Source organism: Argiope bruennichi, chromosome 8, assembly GCF_947563725.1.
Source record: "Argiope bruennichi chromosome 8, qqArgBrue1.1, whole genome shotgun sequence".
NCBI lineage: Eukaryota > Metazoa > Arthropoda > Arachnida > Araneae > Araneidae > Argiope > Argiope bruennichi.
In genome coordinates, this window is record NC_079158.1 from 100,217,174 (window position 1) to 100,238,651 (window position 21,478).

Sequence of the window (21,478 nt, forward strand, 5' to 3'; positions counted from 1 at the left end):
TTCCTAGTGAAAATAAGTGATTATTTTAAATTAGTTCTACTAATTAATTTTTCTTTATTCATTCGTTTGTTACGTTGTTAACATAAAACGTGCTTTGAAGACCAAAAATGCACTTAATTTGTATTATCCACCTAATTTATAACGAGACAATTCTAATACACTTTTGGTGTGAATTTTAAAAATATTTTGTTTAGCAATAATTTCAGCAAAAGAAAAAAAGAAAAACATTGTGTAATTTGTCACAAGACACTTCAGATACTTTTATAGAAGTTTTTTTCGGCAGAAATGTTTATTTTTTTCTTACGCATGTTTTATAAATATGTCTAACTGAAAAAATTAACTTTACGAATTGTATTAATATCTTCCTAAATATTTCTGATGTTAAACATCATCGACTGGAAAATTCTTGGAGTAAAATGTAAACTTGCATGATACATTATTAAAATGAAAAGCAAGCATTATTCAATTTAATATTTGAAGAACTATAGTTTTACATAAAAACATCGTGTTCTCATAGTTACTTTCATAAAAATTTAAGCTTCGTCTGGCTTCTCGATACTGAAAGAGAAACTTACAATATTGTGAACATATCTTGATTAGAAGAAATCGGAAAAATTCCTAACAATTATCATTATTCTTGTATAAAAATTTATTATATCTTCTTATATTATTATTATATTATTCTTATTTCATTCTTCTTATATTCTTCATTCTTCTTACATTATTATTCTGATATTACCTTATATCTTCTATAAGGTAATATCAGGATTTGGGTCAAAACTTTGGTATTCAGCACCGGTTTAGTTTGTCTTGGTCTCTTTTGAAACCACCATAAGTGTTTTATATTTCTCAGATTAGTTCTTTTTTTCTGCTGCTTCTCTACTGAAATGATTTTATAGACAGAAGAGAAGATTTGTAATAATATTTTCAGTAACTTTCGAATCGAAACATATAATAAAAAATAATTTTTTACCATATTCTGGAAATGTAGTACATATTTAAGGAGAAGTTTAGTCCAAAAATGAAATAAAAATATTTAGCAGTTGGTATAGTAAATATGCCCATATAATAAATTACCAAATTATTCCATTAGTTTGACAGTTAAATTAGCCTTTTCCAATAATTTATAACATTGGAAGTTCAATATATTCTATATTTGCAATAATTTTAATAAGGAACCTCAAATTTAAAACTCCTCCATATCATTAAACTGATATAATTTCTTACAAGGTATTTAAAATATATCATCCTTCTGTCAATCCTTATTCATTCACAATTTTTCTTAATAAAATCAAAATTAGAAGCTACATATGCGTAAAGAATAAAGACTTACATGAAATGTATCTTGGCAATTTGTATCATTTTTGATATTTAAAGAATACGCCAAAATTTGAAAGTAGATTAAACAGATATTACATACGTCTGATAAAATGTTTTTTTTTACTACCGTTGCTTGTAAAAAATAATTATTCGAATTCAAGTAATTTAAAAAATTGTTTTAACAAAAGTTTTTTTTCTTTAAAAAAAAACAGAATACATGCTTTTATTATTGGTATAATATTAATGATTATATTACATTTGACTCCTTAAATGCAAGACATAGACCTTTTCATATAAAATGATTTCTAATAGTATTTTATCAAGGAAATATATAATTTTATTCATAGAATATTAATCTGTTCTTATTGCTTATTATAAATTATCTACAATAAATGAAACTGGAGAATTGTTCTTTTTGTATTTAAGCATGTTCATGTTTTCCTAAATGATGCTATCCAATAATTTTAAATCATTAAAGAATTGTAATGAAATAATACTAATAATTAGTATTATTTCATGACAATTAATGGATATTAGCATATATTATTATAATTTCAAAAACTCTGATATTTTTCTCCCAATACATTTGGGCTAGCAAAAAGCTTTTCCTACAAAGTTTGATCTTTATAAAATTAAACAATAACTACTATTTTATTAATAAACAAATAATGTTGTACACATGAAATACAAATAAAAGAATGATATTTGATAAATTACTAAGACTTTACGGATCATTTACTTTGGAGTACTCAGTTAAAAAAAAAAAAAAAAAAATATGGAATGTAAGTACTTATTGATTGCAGTAAATTTTGTTTAAAGGTCTTTACTGTAGTAATCTGATAATAATCTGCTACATTTCCTGTAGCATATTAAGGAAAACGACTTCTTTAAATAATTACTAAATTGCAAAAAAGAATGAAAATAACTTTTATATATTTTTTTTTTTTTCAAATATTTCAACTACATATTTAAGATAATCATTGCAATTGTCAGCTTGTGCTTCATAATATTTTCTTCATAAATGATTTTTTTAAAATTTGAATAAAGATGGAGAAAGAATTATAATTAATACATATGAAGTATGATTGTATTCATGGTTTTTATGATACTCAGTTTATACATGGATATTTTATTTACCCTTTTGCTTATAAATTTATTCCATTAAAAATATTATCTTGTTTTTCTTTATCTAGCGAACTTCAACGAAACATAAATAGCTTTCATGTTTCGTATACAAAATGTTGAATGCTGTTTTATTTTATTTTGTATAAGTCTACATTTGATTAAATTAGTTGATATTTAAAATGATGTACAACTTATTGATAGCATGCTTTTTTAACAAATCATTTTTGATAAAAGGTAATTTTCACAATTTTTTTCCTATTAATAATGTATTAGATGCATACATTATTAGTACTGTTATACTGTGTTTGGAAAAAAAAAATATCTGAAACTTTTTTTATTATTTTTTGTTTGATAAGTTTCTTTTCTTCTTTGAATTTCTCCTACATGGTATTTATTCTTCATATTTAAAAAAAAAAAAATATGGAATGCAAAAGGAATTAATATGTGTAACTAAAAATAAGTTAGTAATTTTTAAATTAAAATTTAAACTAATGCTTTCAAGATTCTTATTTCTTTTTAGAATGTTTGATAACTGCAAAGATTTCAATTTTTTTTTTAATTATTGAAAGAAAAAAAGAAAGAAAAAAGAAACTGCAAGAGGAAAAAAAAGTAGAAATGGAAATAATTGTTGGTAACTGATTAAATAATTCTAATAGTTAATTAACTCTGATATTAATTTACATTACGGTCATGCTAAAAAAAACATCTGTGGTTTGTAATAATAATTCCTGTTTCTACAGACAAAAATTCTTGATGAATTTTCCGCCCAAAATATTTCAGAAAAAAAAAGTGAATTGAATTGTGAAAATGAATTTTAAATAATTCGTTTTATTTATTTATCTTGTTATTTACCAAATAATCATGGCAATAATAAGCATTTATTTAATGAAACCCAATTTTAATGAAATGGCGCAAAATTTGTTTCTGAGAAAAATGAAGTATATCATACAACACTGCGCTTATTCGAAAATAATTTCTCTCGCAAGTAATAGACGAAAGCGTCTTTCGTAGGAAAGTCTTACTCTTATATCTACTCTGATAAAAACCAGATTACGGAGAATAAAAAAAATGTTTAAAAAAAAGTGACTCGATAAAATCTCAACCTGAGCTCCGCAAGGTAGGGGGGAGGGAGGGCAGCAGGGTGAGGTAGAGGCGTCAAAACTCGGGAAAGAGAACAAAACAACAGGAAGTCGTCCGAAACATCGGGCATCCCTTCTGATCCTCTCTCCCAACTCTGAAAATATATATATTACTCTTAATGATACTCGAAACCCACGTGACGGTGACTGTCCAATGAGAAAGAGCCGAGGGCGCCCCTGAATCGAGCCGCGTGCGCGGTGCTCTCGTCTCCCCATATTCAGATGGAGACAGAGAACTCGTGAGGACCACAGTTGCCTCAGGCACTTCGCTCTGACAAGAAGCCGGCGAATCGACCACTCGCCCTCCCCTACTTGTTGAGCGCAGCACCCGCCGCTCGTGAGCGCCACTCATTCTTCTCTCTTGTTGGAATAAGCCCGATGGTCATTCGAGTCGCTAATCAATTCGCTTAACTTTTTGCGAGCCGCGTGAGTCACTAAAGCCAACAACCACTGCCGACTGAGGGAGGGGGACATCTGTGTTTTGTGTTGTGTTTTCGCCCAACTTTTTCCTGTTGTTTCTGGTCTTGATCGTATGAGACATGTCGCCTGAATGCTTACTCTTCTCCAGGCCGAGCCCCCGTCGACGATGATGAATGGTAGTTTGTATGAGGAAACCTCCAACAGTCGCTCCAGCGTCGAAGTGGTCCAGCCTGCCAGCAACGGACCTCTCCACATCCCAGCAAAGCGAGTCAATCCAGCATCCAGCCTGGCGGTGTCGGCCTACGGTCACTCCGACTGCGGAGGGGTGGTGGAAGGAGGCGGTGGTGTTATCCGCCACAGCCACCACCACCCGGCGACCCAACCCTGGGCCGCTTATGAGAACCATTCGGCGTTCGACAGTCACCCCTCCCAGTACAACCAGCCCTCTCTATGCAGGGAAAGCATGACCCCCAGCTACTACTACAACGACCATGCCTCCAGGGCGGATAGGAAGCCACCCCTCAAATTCTGGTCCAACACCTATGACCTGCCCAGTGCTGGGCCGAGTACTGTGGCCACCACGGACACTTGTCAGACTTTCGCACCCCAATCATGGTGCAACTACGCTCCTTATTCCGGCAGGCACATGGACCATCACGGGACCCAACCTGTCACTTACCTGTCTACAGAAGACAGGGCACGGGCCCCCATGGATGGGTTCGCACATGCGGACAGTTACACACTAAGGACTTTCGCAGCCGCTGAGACTCATCCGCAGCCTACCTATGTACCTGCGGGGACTGGTAAGTGAATATGAATATTACTATGCTAGTGAATTCGTGAAATTAGAAATGTGAATTAATAAAGTCTGGTCACTTCCAGATCAATTCATGAACCTAATGTTAAGATTCATTCGGCAGTTGAAATAAAAGCATGTACTTTTCTGTCATATTATTTTAGAATTGATATAAAAATAATCCAAGCGAGTTTTTAAAAACAAAGTTTTTATTTTATTTTCATGGAGATGCTGTATATGTTACGTTAAAATTATTAGTTAATACTATATTAAAAATTTAAATAACATCATCAAGAAAATTTTTAATAATATTCGGTTCAAGCGAAGATTCAAGTATCGTCTGGAGAGAGATCAAAATAATTTTATTTAAAACAAAGTGAATAAAAATATTTCAGATTTAGAAACTTTTTTGAATGATAAACAGTTTTCTCCCTATATTTTATAATAACCATTAACGGCTTTGCTAATTCACAATTGTCCTGCAGTATAATCAGTGCATATGAAATAAATATAGGATGTAAATAAATAACATAATAGATATATTATTATTTCACCCATTATAACTTTTACTTTCTCCAATGAATATTACATTTGTGATTGATTGGAATTTTTTCCTCTCTCAAACAGTCACATAATAAATTGGATCATAGTTGAATTTTTTTATTAATGAAATATTTTCTTTATAAAACAATGCTCGATTTTATTTTAACATGCATTTAATAGAAGAAAGAAATGTTATTTCAGTGTTGAATTAAAAAAAGTCAATGTTTCAAGAGACTGCAACCCTACCACAGTCTTAGAAAATTTAAGAAATTTCTTTAGTGTTAAAATGCCGTACTGTTATGCAAATCACCGTAAAAAAGGTTTTGTTAGTACTTTTAAACTAATAAAAGGTTAAAAATACAAAATCTTAATTTTTTGACTAACATTTAAAAAAAACCCACCATTAAACAAACATTTGTTTCATTATCAGTGTGCTATTTAAAAAAGTTGTCAGTGTTCATCCATATCTTGAAAATGTTTTTGTATTTATTTTTTAATAATTTCTTTTTCGTTCAAATTTAAGAAAATATGGATACTACCCAGTTAAAAAAATTCTTCATGTATCAAAAAAGGTTTTTCAATAATCTTGCTTACTTTTGATGAATCATAATATTACAGTTTTATTGATACTGAGGTTAAAAGATTTTTAAAATGTAGCTAGCTATTTCAGCATCAATTCAATCAATATCTAATATACATTTTGGTAAGAAATATATATATCCAAACTTAGGTTAAATTATTATTATCTATCTATTGATATATACATATATTTTGAAATTATTTTATAAAATTTAAGAAAAAAGTTTCGTTATTTATTATAATTCACAAATATGTTTATTAAATCATATTATGTATGAAAGAATATTTACTAGAACAAATTTCTGAGTATTCAAGAAATCTATATAAGAAACAAAAAGTTCTATTAGATAATCTAATAACAATGAAAGAAAATTAAAACTTTAGTAAGATTACATTAATAATAAAATAATAATAATAATAAAACTCTCAAAGGAAATGTGAAGAAAAACAGCAACAAACATAAACACCCAGTATAAATTTCAACTCCAAGAAGCTTTAAAAGTTGATTTTTCTCCAAAGACAACAATAAAAAATTTTGAATATTTTTTCTATCATACTTTAATGCAAGGAATTAATCTGTAAAATAACTTATTCGCCATGTGTAAAAAAATAATTTGCATTCAGAATATCATTACAATTATACAAATGCACAATAAATATATATTTTAAAAATAAGAATTTTAATCATAATGTATCAAGACAAGCATAAAAAAATTGCATGCATTATTTTAACAGTTAAGCCTGAAAATATACTTGTTTATCTAGTTTCATATATTCATAGATATTTCATATATATATTTGGTAAAAATATCAAAATTTTCAATATTTTTTAATCTTGTACATGAATGCTAGTTATTCTCCCTTTTTTTTTGTGCATAAAATTTTCAAGTTGCATCACCAATTAAACTAGAAAAATTAATAACAAGATGATTTATTTATATGATGATTTCTTATCTCATTTAATATGAACGGTTATAAAAAATGACTACAACAGCAAAGAAATTAGGAATTTTAAAATACAATGTATAGATATATATATGCCAGACATTTTTTAACGTTAACTAAATAGAAATTTAGTTATCAAATATTCTGTTCAAGTTTTCTTAAAAAGTCGTTTTATTCTGTATTAATCAACAGACAAAATAAATAAATCCTAATAGTTCTGATTTGTTATGTAACTTCATGAAAAATTAATAATATTATATTTTGTAATAATGAAATAAAAACTCCAGCAACATAAATTTCGAATACTAAAAATTTCTAAATTCCAGCAATGAACAGCAATCTAATTGCGAAAAACACAAATTCTTATAAAATGTATTGTAAAAGAAGAAAGTAAGGAAAATCTGATATGAATTAATTGAGTGTATTTTAAAAATCTGTTTTACTATGAAAATGAATTATAAACGTTTTATTGGAGAAATCGTATAAAATCGTATAAGAATATTTATCGTATAAATATATCGTATAAAGAGAAATCGTATAAATAATATTTATTCATTCCAATTTGAAAAGAAGAACCAGGATTTTTGTGTCAGTTTGTGTAGCTTTATTTCGATAATAAAGAAACAAATTGAATGAAATCATTGTTAATAACATTAATAATACTTATAAACATATCACTATGAATCATATACATATCATATGAATTCACAAAAATTATACCCACTTGGATTTACGAAATTTGAATTATTTTTTGGCAATTTTTTCGTATAATATTAAAAAAACCATGATAGAATTCATAAATTATTGTAACATTTACCATGGAAAACAATATATTCCTAAAGTCATTTTAGTGTAATTAATTATTGAACTCATCATAAGTGTGAACAAATATATAAATTACTAATTTGAAGTAATTTTGCCGATACGAGAAGAACATTATTTAATTCACAAATTCTTATTCTTAAGTAATTTTGCCAGTGTGAGAACAGTACTTTAAACTGAGTAATTTTAAGTAAAATTATAAATTAATTATTAAAACTCAATTCTTTTAACATAAGTATGAGCAGAAATGTAAATTACTTATTTGAAGTGATTTTGCCAATACTAGAATAGCATTACTTAATTCACAAATCCCTAATTATAAGTAATCTTGCCAGTACGAGAAGAATAGCAGTTTATTCACAAATCAATAATTTTAAACAAAATTTGTATTTCGAGAAAAAACATTATTTAATTCACAAATTTGAATAATTAATATTTTTATTTATATAATTGCATAAGTTTAAGAATAATTACGACCAGGTATGTAAAAAAGACATTTTAATGACATTTAGTAGCACTTCATCTTTCACGTCCTGCAGTACCTAAAACCTAGGAAGTAACCACGTTGACGAATTTTATGTGAATTGGGAAGCTCAAGAAGCAGTTGCCATTTTACGCTCCTTTAACGTTCTGCACTTTCTAAAGGTTTTACGGCCTACTAATAGTATTTGAAGGCTAGCGAAAAGTCCGAAAAGGGGTGTAGAAGGGGATTTTATTGCCTTTTTTTTTTTTTTTTCCATTTTGCTGCGCGCTGCTGGGAAAAGATCAACAAGTTGTTTTAAAAAGTTTAAAACATTTTTTGAAAAAATATTAATTAGATGATATTAATTTTTTGAAAAAGTTACCATTTAGAAAATATTTTTTTAAAAAATTATTTAAATGCAAAATTATTTCATGTGTAATAGTTTATTGGACGATGTGGATATATGATAACGCATTTCTACAGTAGAAGAGCTATTAAGTAAAGTTGGAAAAAAGTGATTTAAAATTCAGCTACTAAATTTTTTTTTTCTTTTTCAAATTTGTACTTTGAGAAAAGATTTTTTTTTCTATTTTAATTTCATTTTCAACCCTTTTATAGTAACATTCAATAAGAATTATTATTTTTAAGTACCACTTTTTGTTTATTGTTCGTATTTATTTGATGCATTTCAGATAAATAGAACAAATTTTATTATCTATTTGGCAAAGTAATTTTTGTATATATTTTTAAACGAGAATATTTTTCCAAATTTCGATTTTTTAAATTTTTTTTTGTTCTGATCATAATTTTGTCCAAATTTATTTTTTTATCAAATTAATTTTATTTTCATTCTTCGCTTCTGTCCGTACACACAAAAAAAACATATCATGGCCAAAATAGTTTTTTTAAAAAATATATTTTATTTTTCGATTAGAATAAATGCTTTTTTGGTAAGAAACTCTAAATACGAACTTCAGATTTGATAATTTTTTGCGTTACGTTTATTTTAATGTAATAAAACACTTGTAATGCAATTTTTTAAAACTTTTGATCATTTTTTGAAATTTTTCATTTTTTTTTTTTTTTTGCATAAAAATTGTACATTTTGTGAAAGTTACAAATAAAAGAACCAAGAAATAGCTATAAGACGAAAAAGCTTTTCTTTAGCTCTTCAATCAAAACAATTTTACTCGCTCAGTTTTTGAATATACTATTTGTACCTAAAAGGAAAGTACTTTAATCTTTTAATTAAGTGGACATATTCTTTAGTTTTTTATTTGTTGACATTGTTACTATTTTTTAGATTTTTCGAGAAAAAATTATAACAATCTCATGATGAGATTTTATTTTGTTACTTTTAAAATCTTAATTAGTTTCATAATCGAAAAGAATTTAATCAAATTAGATATGAAAAGCAATTTATCTCTGTTAATAATAAAAATGACAAAGGTCGTTTTCATTTCAATACTCAGTTCTGTAAATAAAATCAAACTTAAGTTAGTTCAAAACTAGTTCATTCGATGTAAAAGATAAGTGTAGTAAATTAAAGGAAATCTTAAATTTGGGTCTCTGTTTTTTTCTCTAGGAAACTGGGTTACCTAAATTTTTGAAACACAAAGCTACAACAACAATAACAACAGCAAAATGATCCATGGCTCAGTCCATGGTTTTTCATCCTTGGACTGGGATCGATAATTTTATCTTTTAACTCCAGAAAAGTAGTTTTATTAATCATAATTATTTTATGAAGAGAATTGTCCATTTTAGTGTTTCCAGATCTTAAAAAACACAATTATATAAACTAATTATTACCAAAAAAAAAGTAATCTCCTACTTATTTCAATTTGAACTATCTAACTCGAGAAACGCCAAAATAATGCCCTTTTTAGAATAATACATCAAGAGTGCAAAAGGTTAATAGCTTTTGATATTATGTCATATGTATAAAATCTGTATAAAACTTTTATCTTGAGCATTTTAGGGCATTAATTAAAAACATCTTCTAGATTCTCCCTGCATACTTATATATAATATGAATGCAATAGAGATCATCTTGTGTGAAAAAAGACATATATATCTCCCAGGAATCTAGATGACTATGTGAATTGGCGGCTACTTAATATTGCCCGTACGTATTCGCATACCTACAGTTAACTATCCACCCTAAAAAAGGACTCTACGCTAATAGCCGATGTCTATTCAGATAAGAATTTTATGGTTCTGTCGTAGCGGAGTGCAATAAAGCGACACGTGGTTTTGCTCTCTTTTTATTTGAGCAGTAGTCTCCGTACAAAAATTTAATTTTCACTCAAGCGTAAGTAGAATTTAAGTGAACTTCTACATCAGAAAAATTAAGGTAGAGTTTTCACTATATGACTTGAGATTTAATTGCATTTCTTTTATTATTTTTATTATTTGATTTATGTGTCGAAGATTGGCAAAACGCGCAAACGATTTAGTTAACAATGGTTTATAACGTTATTGAATTTCAACAGATGGCAGTTTTTTTTATGTTTATCGTTAAAGAGTGAATTGAGAAACTTTTCTTCGTTCTGTGTTTTCAATTGTTGATTTGAATTTTTGCCAGACGTGTCTGTCTGAAATCGACGTAGCAAGTCACAGGTTTTATAGTGCATTGGAAAGAAGATTGTTCTTGTCCTTTTATATATTTCATATGAGGAGATATTAATTTTTTTTTTAATTTTAAAAAAACGATTCAATTTTTAAAGTGATAATTAAATATAATAATCAAACTTCGAAAATAATATTAATTTATTCATATGTAAATATTGCACTTGAGTTGTATCCACTTGACTTCTTCAAGTGAAATTTAAGAATGATTATTGAAAATTTATATTATTCTGATAAACTGCTTTCTTTTCCAATATGAAACAAGATTTTTCTTTAATTTTATTCGATATTTTTTTTTTACATTGCTCAATTAAAATTAATTAACAAATACATTTACTAAGCTACAAGCTAGCTACAAGAAAGAAACAGAAAAATATATAACAAATATTATATATATATATATATATATTTCTAATTCATAGACATAAAAAAAAGTTGACTGTAGCGAAATATTTTCTATAGAAAAACGAAAAAAAAAAAAAATGATAAATTTAAATGCATTTATGAAGATTCAAGGAAAATTCAATAATTACAACTTTTATGCAAGTTTATAAAAGAATAACACGTTTTTTTATGCATTATAAAATATTTTCAACAATATTAATTTAAGGTTCACATATGAAAATCTTATCCTCTTTTCTTATTTAATTGTATTTCTCTTTAAAATTTGTTTCTGTTTAAAAATATATTTAGAAAAAAAATCAATCACAAGTTTTTTTTTCATTATTAATAATACTGTTTAAATATTTTTGAGTTGACATTTCCGTTAGAAATACGAATTTAATCGTTTTTGGAATCGAATTTTATCAATATTGAGATCGATTCATATTCTTTTATGTAATAATTATATAATTCTTTATAATATATTTCGCACTTTTTGTTTAAAAGGATTTATTTTATTACCCATTTGATCACATTTATTTTACTTCTCTATTATTTATTACTATGTTTTGGCATAGTTCGTTATTCTTCAAATATTTTTGATCCAAGCCTGTGTTATGTCCATAAGAAAAAGTCAAGTTTTTTTTTTCAACCCCGAATTATACAAGACATATTTCGGCATGCAAACATACTTTTGGCATTTAGTGTATGGGTTGTTTTCAAATACAACCGGAAGCCGTCGACAAGAATCTGGAAAAATCATTTGCGAAATTTTGTCAGCTGGGTAAATGCTAAGAAGTTCTGAGCGTGCGTACTCGCGCACACCACGATGAAAGGTTTTCCAGGTTGTTAAAGCAATGATTACATATTTTTGTTATAATTTCTTTTTAACTTACAATGCTTAGGCTTGAATGCAACTGGAGTTAGTGTAATCTCATCTTTAAATGGAAATATTACTTTCTTTATTTAGTTAATCTCATCTTTAAATGGAAATATTACTTTCTTTATTTAGTTAATCTAACTCTGAATTTCTTGTTAGTAAACTATTAAACTATTAAATTGCAAAGGTACACGCTAAAACAATTCTTTCAAAACATTTCTTATGGTTAAAACGGAATTTTTTGTAAATGAATTTGTGATTAATTTTATTTTATAAAGACTTTTACTTACTTTTTGAGTTTTCTCAATGACGTTTCATCGTTTTAGATAATCACGGCAGAACATTATATAATTAAAACTAGACCTTGAAGACAAGAACAAATTTTAACTGAAATAAACTATTATTATGTTTGTAATATTTATTGATTAAAATCTTTTTTTAAAAAAATAAATTAGATTATAATTAAAATTTGGAGAGATTTTCATAGTTTTTCTGAAAAACGATTTTTAGTATCGCATTCATCGTAGGATTCTTTATTTATTTATTATTGATTCTAAAATTCATTGATTAAATTGCATTAAAAAATGCGATTATTGCTGTTAAAATGAAACTAATCCAAATATTAGTCTATTTTATTCATAGTCTTTATATTTTGCTTTAAGATTCGAAAATATATAATTTTCTAAGTAATAATTTATCATATCTAAAAAAAAAAAAAAAAAAACCCATAATATTAGAAGTTTTAACTTTTTCTTAATCTTTCTTTTTGATTATTTATATTTTTCAAGTATTTTTTAATGTAAGATGCTTGGTGATTGTTTAAAAAATGGAGAATTAATTAAGTACTATTAATTTTAATGAAATGAACAAAACAAGGCTGCCTTCTTAACTTTTTTTTATTTTAAAAAATTTGATAAAAGATTATAATTTCAAATTTATTATCACTGCACTTTATATATTATCTCACTTCTTAATGATCTTACATATCACTTACATCAACTTACTATCCAAAATTAATTTTAAAATTCAACATTAGTATTAGTACGGAAAGAAATTTATTCATAAAAGGTAATTATTAGATTGATTGATTTATCACACAAATATTTCGAATAATTTGAATTTAACTGTTTGATACGTATGATCTGTTTTTAATGATCCAAATGGCAATGGAAATGCATTTTTAAACGATCTCTCTCTAAATATAAATGCATTACTTACTTTTTACATCGTTTGATGGCGCTACAATACTGTCCAGGAACATTTCTGGGGGTCGGGATAAAAAGAGGGGGATCAAATAAACGACCAGGGGGTGAACTGAGTCACAGAGGAGGTGACGTCAGTGAATGTCAGGACGCCTATTCCCCCGACGCCATCTTCCCCTTTCTCTTACTCCTCTTCCCTTAGCAAATTTCTTATTTAATGCCCTTTCACCCCCCTTCCCTGCCCCTGTACTGATTGCCCAGTGCATCGGAGCGTAATGGTTGCCCCTAAATGACCCGATGGATTCCCGAGAAGCAAATTAGAACAACTAAAGAAAATGGAGATCTAAATGGATAAAAAAGACAATTTGAAAGTAAATTATACAAGGCTGAGGTGTAGCATGTCATATTATGATTCAAAAATAAATATAAAAACTTTAGTGAAAACTAATAGTTTATCAAAATGAAAATTATTCACATGCTAGTGAGTTTATCAGATAAGTGAGTTTAAACCTGACATTTGAATATTTTTGAAAGTACGTAGCACTATTTTAAGGGTGGAATCTGCTAATTGTAGTTCTAATTTTCTATGAATTTCTTATTTATTTCTATGTTTATCTATATATTATCATTCTAAACATACAATCTATATTTTGTAATCTACACTTTTATCTATATTTTGTAAACATACAATATGCATGCAACCATATGCAGTGTTAATTATCTCTATAGGTTTAACATGTTATAAAATCTTGATTCAAATTGCAGGGAAATCAGTACAGTTTCATGGACAAATGATATACGAAATTTTGAGAAGCACTAAAGTCGATGAACGCTTTTATTGAAAATTATGGGCTACTATCTAGTGATTTAGATCCACAGCCAAAATTATTAGAAGCCAATTTTGATTACCTGAATTGGTATTAAACCACCTATATAGATAATCGTTTCTTCACTAATTCAGTTTAATTATTTATAAATTACTTTTTGCCTTCATTAGCATAAGTCTTAAATTTGAGGCAATAGTATGAAGGTATTAGCTTTTAAATTACTGCCTAGCTTCTTAATTATTTCCCCAGAACACACGAATAACTTCTATAAATAAGAAATTTGACTTTGTAAATGTTTACATTCTTGACATTTGTAACCACTTATGATTTTTATCTTTACAAATTACATGCTATGTAATTATATGTGAGTCAATAATTCCCGTGTTAGGTTACAAACTTGATATGTGTTAGGTTACAAACTTGAGTTACCAGTTCTGTTAACGTTAAATTCTTTGTCGGGTTAAATCTGATATTTGTTTAAATTGTCACACGATTGTTTTTTTAATTATGTAGTTAAATTTAAATAATTTCTGAAGTTCGAAATTAATACAAATTGTTTCCTTTCAAAATGATATATTAATTTATTTAATTAAATGGTATAATTTATAATACTTAAACAGTAAATGTCTAATTATATTAACAAATAATTTAATTAATTTCATTAAAAGTAAAATATATAAATTACGTTTGCTTTTTAAATAAATGTCGTTGCAATTTTTTCGCATAAGATGAAATAACTAAAAGATGGATTAAGAATGGACATTTGAAAGACTTTTTCATAAGTCACCGTATTCACCTGACGGAATAAAAAAGCAAAAGCAAAAAGGTAAACATCGTGTTTTAGTAGGGGGTAACGGTAGCCACGTATAAATACTGATACAATGAAATTGACCTTTTAGCGGTCCCCGGAAGCCGTTAAAAGAGAAAAATCTGGGCACTTGTGGCTCTGGGCCGTGGATTGGCGATGGCCGTAAAAGAGCCATAAAGCCATCTCCTTCCACAGAACAACTGCAACGAGTTACTCTTCACTGCCGCCAATAAAAATGACAGCCTGTGAAAAAGGATTCGACGCTTGGCGAGAAATTTTACGAATTTCACTCAAATCGAGCCATTTCTGTTGATATTGTATAATCAATTTCAAAGTTAAAAAAAAAAAGTCTTTTGAATGGCTAAGAATATAATGTACAAAGTTGAATTTTGAGAACTAGTGTTGTTGACGTGAAAAAAAGGCAATAAATGTTTAAATGACTTTCGTTCGCATAATTTTTTATGTAACGATGAATTATGGCATGTAGGCTTATATAAACACCCGAAACATGTATGACATGCTTGTTAAATTTGGTTTCTAAGATAAATTTTAATATAAAGTGTAGAAGATTTAGATTTTTGCGCATTCTCTCTCACTTTTCTTTGCATTTATAAATAAATAATATATGAAATTTAACTATGTGTAGTAATTGATATGAACGTCACCTATATAACTGAATAATTACGAAAAGAAAGAACCAATCCTCCAGAACTCACCACTGATCTGATTTCGCCAATTTTCATCTTATAGGAAAGTAAATGCGCCATTCTCCATTTTCTTAAGAAATTTAAAAAGCATTGCTTACATTCTCTATGTGGAAAAGTCTTGGAAGAACTCCTTTTCCACTATACCGTTTTTAAACTTTAATTTCATATACATATTTATGATCTGTAAACATTCCATAAATGGACTCCTGTCTTTCACAATTTTGGGGGAAAATCGCAAAAATACCATTTTACAGAGCGCTTTTGGTAAAAAAAAATTCCGAGAGTTTCCCATACACAACTACTATTCCTATTTCGCCGATTTATATTTTATTTAAATGCTTATGATCACTATATACATACCCAATGGTCGATTATTCATTGAACCACAAGCTTCCAGTTTCGTGGTAAAATTTTATTCACAAAGTAAATTTTAGCTCAACTTAGTAAATTTATTCTCAACAATTAGCCAATTAATTCCATCGCCAATGAATACTTTTACATTGCACAATTAGCCAATTAGAATGCGCAAAGTTGATTGCGCTAGTATAATTTAGAATAAAATTATTTTTTGTAGTGATAAGATTAATAAAAGTTGGTTGATATGGTTAAATTTTAGTACTATTGATATAGATTGAGATCAACTGTTCGCAGAAGTATGTTATCTATTTTTTAAAAATTTTAATTTAATTATAAACAGATTTGTTATTTTTAAAATTTCATATTAATTTTGAATTACTTTGTATTTTAATATAAAATTTTTCATACTGATACGCAGCTGCATTAGACACGTTCAGTGTTATAAATTCTTATTAAACATAACAAATATCATCTTAGAATTATATTAAAGTGTAATTTATGTTGTGACTTACAATAATAATATATGATAATTCACACAAGAATTTCAGAGAAACAGATTAAAATAAGCAAATATTTATCAGAATTAGTAACGGGTAGAAGCAGTTGCTCTTATTGACAGTTAGTTTTCTATGGCATGAGCACACATGCCATAGAACATTTTCTATGGCACCCATTACTTAAAAACTTTTTCATCCTTTTAATGGTAATGATAGATAATTTAATTGATATGATTATTGTTAATGAAGTGGTAAATTCTGAATAAATCTGTTAGTCTCATTAGTTAGATAAAACATAACAAATGCGTTATATTAATTATTATCAGAATCTGAACCTGCTGAAATTTTTAAAAAACACATATAAATATATTGATCTTAAATTTTTCCAAAATAATGAAGTGAATTCAACTAACGTCACAGCTGCACGATTAACGTATTCAGCTGCCGACCTTAATAAACGTTGTCTTATTCTGTATTATAATATCACAACGTGTGAATATTCACGATACACTATGGATTCTCAGGATTAGATTAATGCTATAATACAATTGTAATAAAGTAGCAAGGATAAATGACTCCTAGATATAAATATGAATTGTTCATTCACTTAATTATAATATTTAACAATAAAGAGTGTAGTAAATGTTTTAAAATTTAAGTTCTGCATCGATCTTCAAAACTGACGCCCAAGCATCTCTACTTTCTTTGCAATTCTCATTTTCTTCCATATGTCTTTACGCAACAGCGTAATTGACGTATGCCACATGATCAGAATTAGAATAGTCACAATTGTGCGTCCGAACATATTTTGATAATAATAAATGTTATTTTTAAAATAATAATAAGCAACTTTTGTCTCTGCGGTTGACCTTCAGCCCACATTGACGCCTGAAGCATCTATACCACTTTTCACCTCTGTGCAATTGACGTGTGTAACGTGTATTGCAATTGACTTCATTGCCAATATGATAACGACAAAATTCTAATTTGAATTTTTCTTTTGTTTTTTCAGTGAGCGGGGACACAGTGGTGACCAATCCCTTGGAGTGGACGGGGAACGTGACAGTCCGAAAAAAGCGCAAGCCCTACTCCAAATTCCAGACGCTGGAATTAGAGAAAGAGTTCCTTTTCAACGCTTATGTCTCGAAGCAGAAGAGATGGGAACTGGCGCGAAACCTCAACCTCACCGAACGCCAGGTCAAGATCTGGTTCCAGAACAGGCGCATGAAGAGCAAGAAGAACAGCCAAAGAAACGGCGAAAACAACCAAAACAACAACAACACCATCGTCAATGCCAACGGACAGACGATCGCTCAGTCCGTCAAGTAGTGCCATCTGCGACTTTTGGCAAAAAGTTCTCATCCAAATCTGACTGCTTTCCAACCAGAAGGAAAAAAAAAAAAGTCCCGCTCTTCATTGCAATATATAATGTATTAGAGTTGCCGGACATTGAACATTCCATTGCACAAAGGCGTGTGTTTATTTCTGTTTTTGTCTTTTCAAGGGATAAAAAATAATAACGCCGTTTCATCATCTGAAAGTATTAAAAAGGGTATCTGTTGACAATTCAGACTTTTTTTCATTGTTCTATTAATGGAATTTTTAGAGAATATTTAGTTGTTGAGAAGGATAGTTAAAATTTAGTTAAAATCTATTTTTGAGAGATTTTTTTTCATTTGAATTCGTTGTTAAAATTTCGTTGGAAATGTTTCTATATCATCTGTTTTTTGTAAAGTATTAAATGAGTCGGAAATTCTGTTGTGATAGAAGATATTCTATCTAATCTAAAATTAATTAGATAAATTATTTGAGATCATCAATCTGTCCTTGTTTTAGGTTTAACTAAATTGTTAAATTATTTGAGATCATCAATCTATTAATTTTTTTTGGTCTCTATTATCAATCTAAGTTACTGAGATCATCAATCTATTAATTTTTTTCTGGTCTCCAATATCAATCTAAGTTACTGAGATCATCAATCTGCTAAACTTTTGGTCATTTAAATTGTTTTCAAAATTTCTTGAATTCTATTTACATCGCGTTTGTAAAGTTTTCAAACTTTATAAAAGGATTCGAATAGTAGAAAATTAATTAATTAATCATAATTTTAGTAAGAATTTATGCAAATTGGACCAATAATTACTTTTTGGCAAATGGCGAAGGACTGCTACTTTACTTCCTTATTTCCAAAAACTTGGAATTAATCATAAATTTAAGAAATATCAATCTATTAGTCAAGCAAAATCGATGTAATTGATGATGAATAATTCTGTATATTACCGACTGTTCATTATTCATGTAATAAAAGAATGTAAATATTTTTCCTCAGTGGGAAACCACAGCAAGTCTATTTGAAACTTGCGAATTGACAGAAGACAATTTTAAGTACAAGACGGAGAAGTAAGGGAATCCAGAATTCTAGGTAAATACTTCTATACATAGAATATACAGATCAAATGTTCTCAATGTCCGCATCGTTCTTAGTTCTATTTATTGCCTTTCTTTGACAGTAGAGTTAGGAGCGCTGTTTCAGACTCTGTATCATAGTCTAGATTTAGGATTGATTGTCGTGTGCGTTTGAATCGCACCATACCCTCATTTTCTATTGCGTGTACTTGATTCGAGATGTACAGATTATTGTTATTTGTTGCATAGAGCTGATGTACATCGCGTTTTTTGTATTTTATTAAGTGTTCTCTGATTTATGTTTATGCATTGATGGGCAGCCGAATGACATTTTGCACAAATGACTCGTACTGCGGTAGCGTACAGGAATAAATGGACGAGAATATAAATGTACAAGAAAAGTATTGACATTTTTTTCAGAAAATTGAAAATGGCTTGCTTAAATTGTAATTTATTAATATTTTTTTTTTATCTATAGCTGATTGAATTCTAGTGATTTTAATCTGACAGCAGTAAGAAATAAGGGGAAATGCTTTTGAAAAAAAAAAAAAAAAACCCAAAAAACTTAGTGTTTTAGATATTTTAGAGACAGTTTTTTGAAAGAAAGAAATAATAAATGAATAAAGTAAACACACTTTTTCAAAGTTCTAAAAAATAATGAAAAAAGAATCTTAGTTTTCAGAAAATTTTTTCTTTAAAAATCATATAAGAAAGAAGAATTTTTAAAACAGTTCTCCTTATAATAAAGAGAACTGTTAACTAAAGAAATTAGTTCTATTTATAATAAAGAGAATTAAAAAATAACTGTAAATAAAATCAAAATCTTAAAAAAAAAAAAAAATTCGCGGCGTTTTACAGTTATTCTTATCAGATAATAAACGGAAAAAAGCAAGATAGGCTTAAAAATTAGTACTTATGTCATGCTAAGTTTGCTTATCGATAGAGTGAGAATTTTAAAGACAAGGTTTATGAATTTTTAATTATATATATTTTTTGTCTTTTACTCAAGTATTTTTTTTTTTGGAATCACTTTTGTTTGAGATATTTATATATTTTTAGGAATAATTATTGAATTTTCACTTGTTTTTCTGTCATTTTTTTATTTAATATTTAGAGTAAAGTAATTATACATTTTTTTTAAAATCAAGTTATTAATTCAAGTATGCATGTGATAAAAATTTATGAGTGTTTGATTACATGAATTAATTTTAAAATATTAGTTATTAACTTCTAAAAAGTGATAATTAAAAAAATTGAATGAATATTTTTAAATAACTAAATTAAATAAATAGTTAAAAATTAATTAAATAGTAAAAAAGATTAATTTATTAACATAAAAATTAATTAAATAGTTTTTCTCAAATCTTAAATATCAGTTAATTTGAAGAAAAAAATTAAGCCAATCAATTTTAATATTTTCATTCCTTAAAGCACTCATTTTTTTTCTAATCTATAAATTACTTTATCTTTTATTGTCAAACATTTTTGGGAATTTGAAAATAATCATATTGCATTTTAATTATGCAGTTATAACTCAAGTGTCAACTCAAGTTGAAAGCAGAGAGATAGTAGAAAAGGACTAACTGAATAAGTATGGTGTGATTGACATAACAAGTTTTTTTATATGTTTTATATCCACAAAAAGAGTACAATAAATTTCATTTTCTTTTAAATCCAGCTATTCATTTCGCAGAAAATTGACTACTAATGCATAAATATTTATATAGATCTATTTAACTGAGCGAAGTGATACAATCCATACTATGTTTTCACTTTGCTATCAACTTGAATTGTGAAAAATGAACGTATAAAGTTACAAAAAATTGTATTTTGAAAAAGTCATTAAGTTTATTGAAATGAATTATAAAACTGAAGGAAATGGTTGATGATTTTTGTGTGAAAAAACTCATGTAAAACATTTGGTACAAAACTACAAATTTAGTTAATTGTAAATTACATGTGATTTTTTTTTGTCGGCTGCCATATATTTTTGTTCCCACATGTTCATTGTAAATAATACGTTGACATAAAATGTGTTTGTATCTTAGAAATAAATGTTTGAAATCATCTAAATTCAGACAGAAAATCTGTGAGATTTTTTTATTGTCTTTTAAATCTGTTTTGCATTTATATAAAAACAAGAAATATTCGAAATTGTCAAATACAGGTAAGTCATTCGAAATGGGTTCACCTTTCTTTTAAAGAAAGGAAAGTTAATAGAGAAATAGGGGAAAGTCATTGATGACGAAAATCTTTGAATGAAAAGAATGAGTCAGGAATGAAGATGAGTTAGAAAGCTTCCAAAATAATAATATTAAAAAATTGTATATGTTTTTCAAAAAAATCTTTGGTATTTTAAGAAAATATTAAGAAATCTGACAAATACTAACTTTAAAAAAAATTTCAGATTTTAAATTTTTCTAATTTTATATTACGTTCGTTGTTTTAAGGGGGGAAAAAACCCTCTTTTTCAATATTTATAACTGTGTAACGTTTTACAATTTTTTCAAAGTATAACTGAGTTTTATTTGCATTTTTTTAATACCTTTGCTTTTATATCTTAAAGTGTGTGTTTATATAGTTTGTTTTATGTTTTTTACCATCTGCTTGGCGCAGCATGGCCAAACATG

General features: G+C 27.6%; 1 protein-coding gene across 1 annotated transcript; it reads left to right on the plus strand.

Moving 5' to 3' along the window:
- The first annotated feature begins 3,819 nt into the window (after nt 1-3,819).
- On the plus strand, nt 3,820-20,900 carry LOC129981628 (homeobox protein abdominal-B-like). The gene is made up of 2 exons (XM_056092543.1): nt 3,820-4,807; nt 17,455-20,900. Exons 1-2 carry the CDS (start codon nt 4,135-4,137, stop codon nt 17,769-17,771), a joined length of 990 nt encoding a protein of 329 aa, XP_055948518.1. The 5' UTR covers nt 3,820-4,134; the 3' UTR covers nt 17,772-20,900.
- Nucleotides 20,901-21,478: the final 578 nt, after the last annotated feature.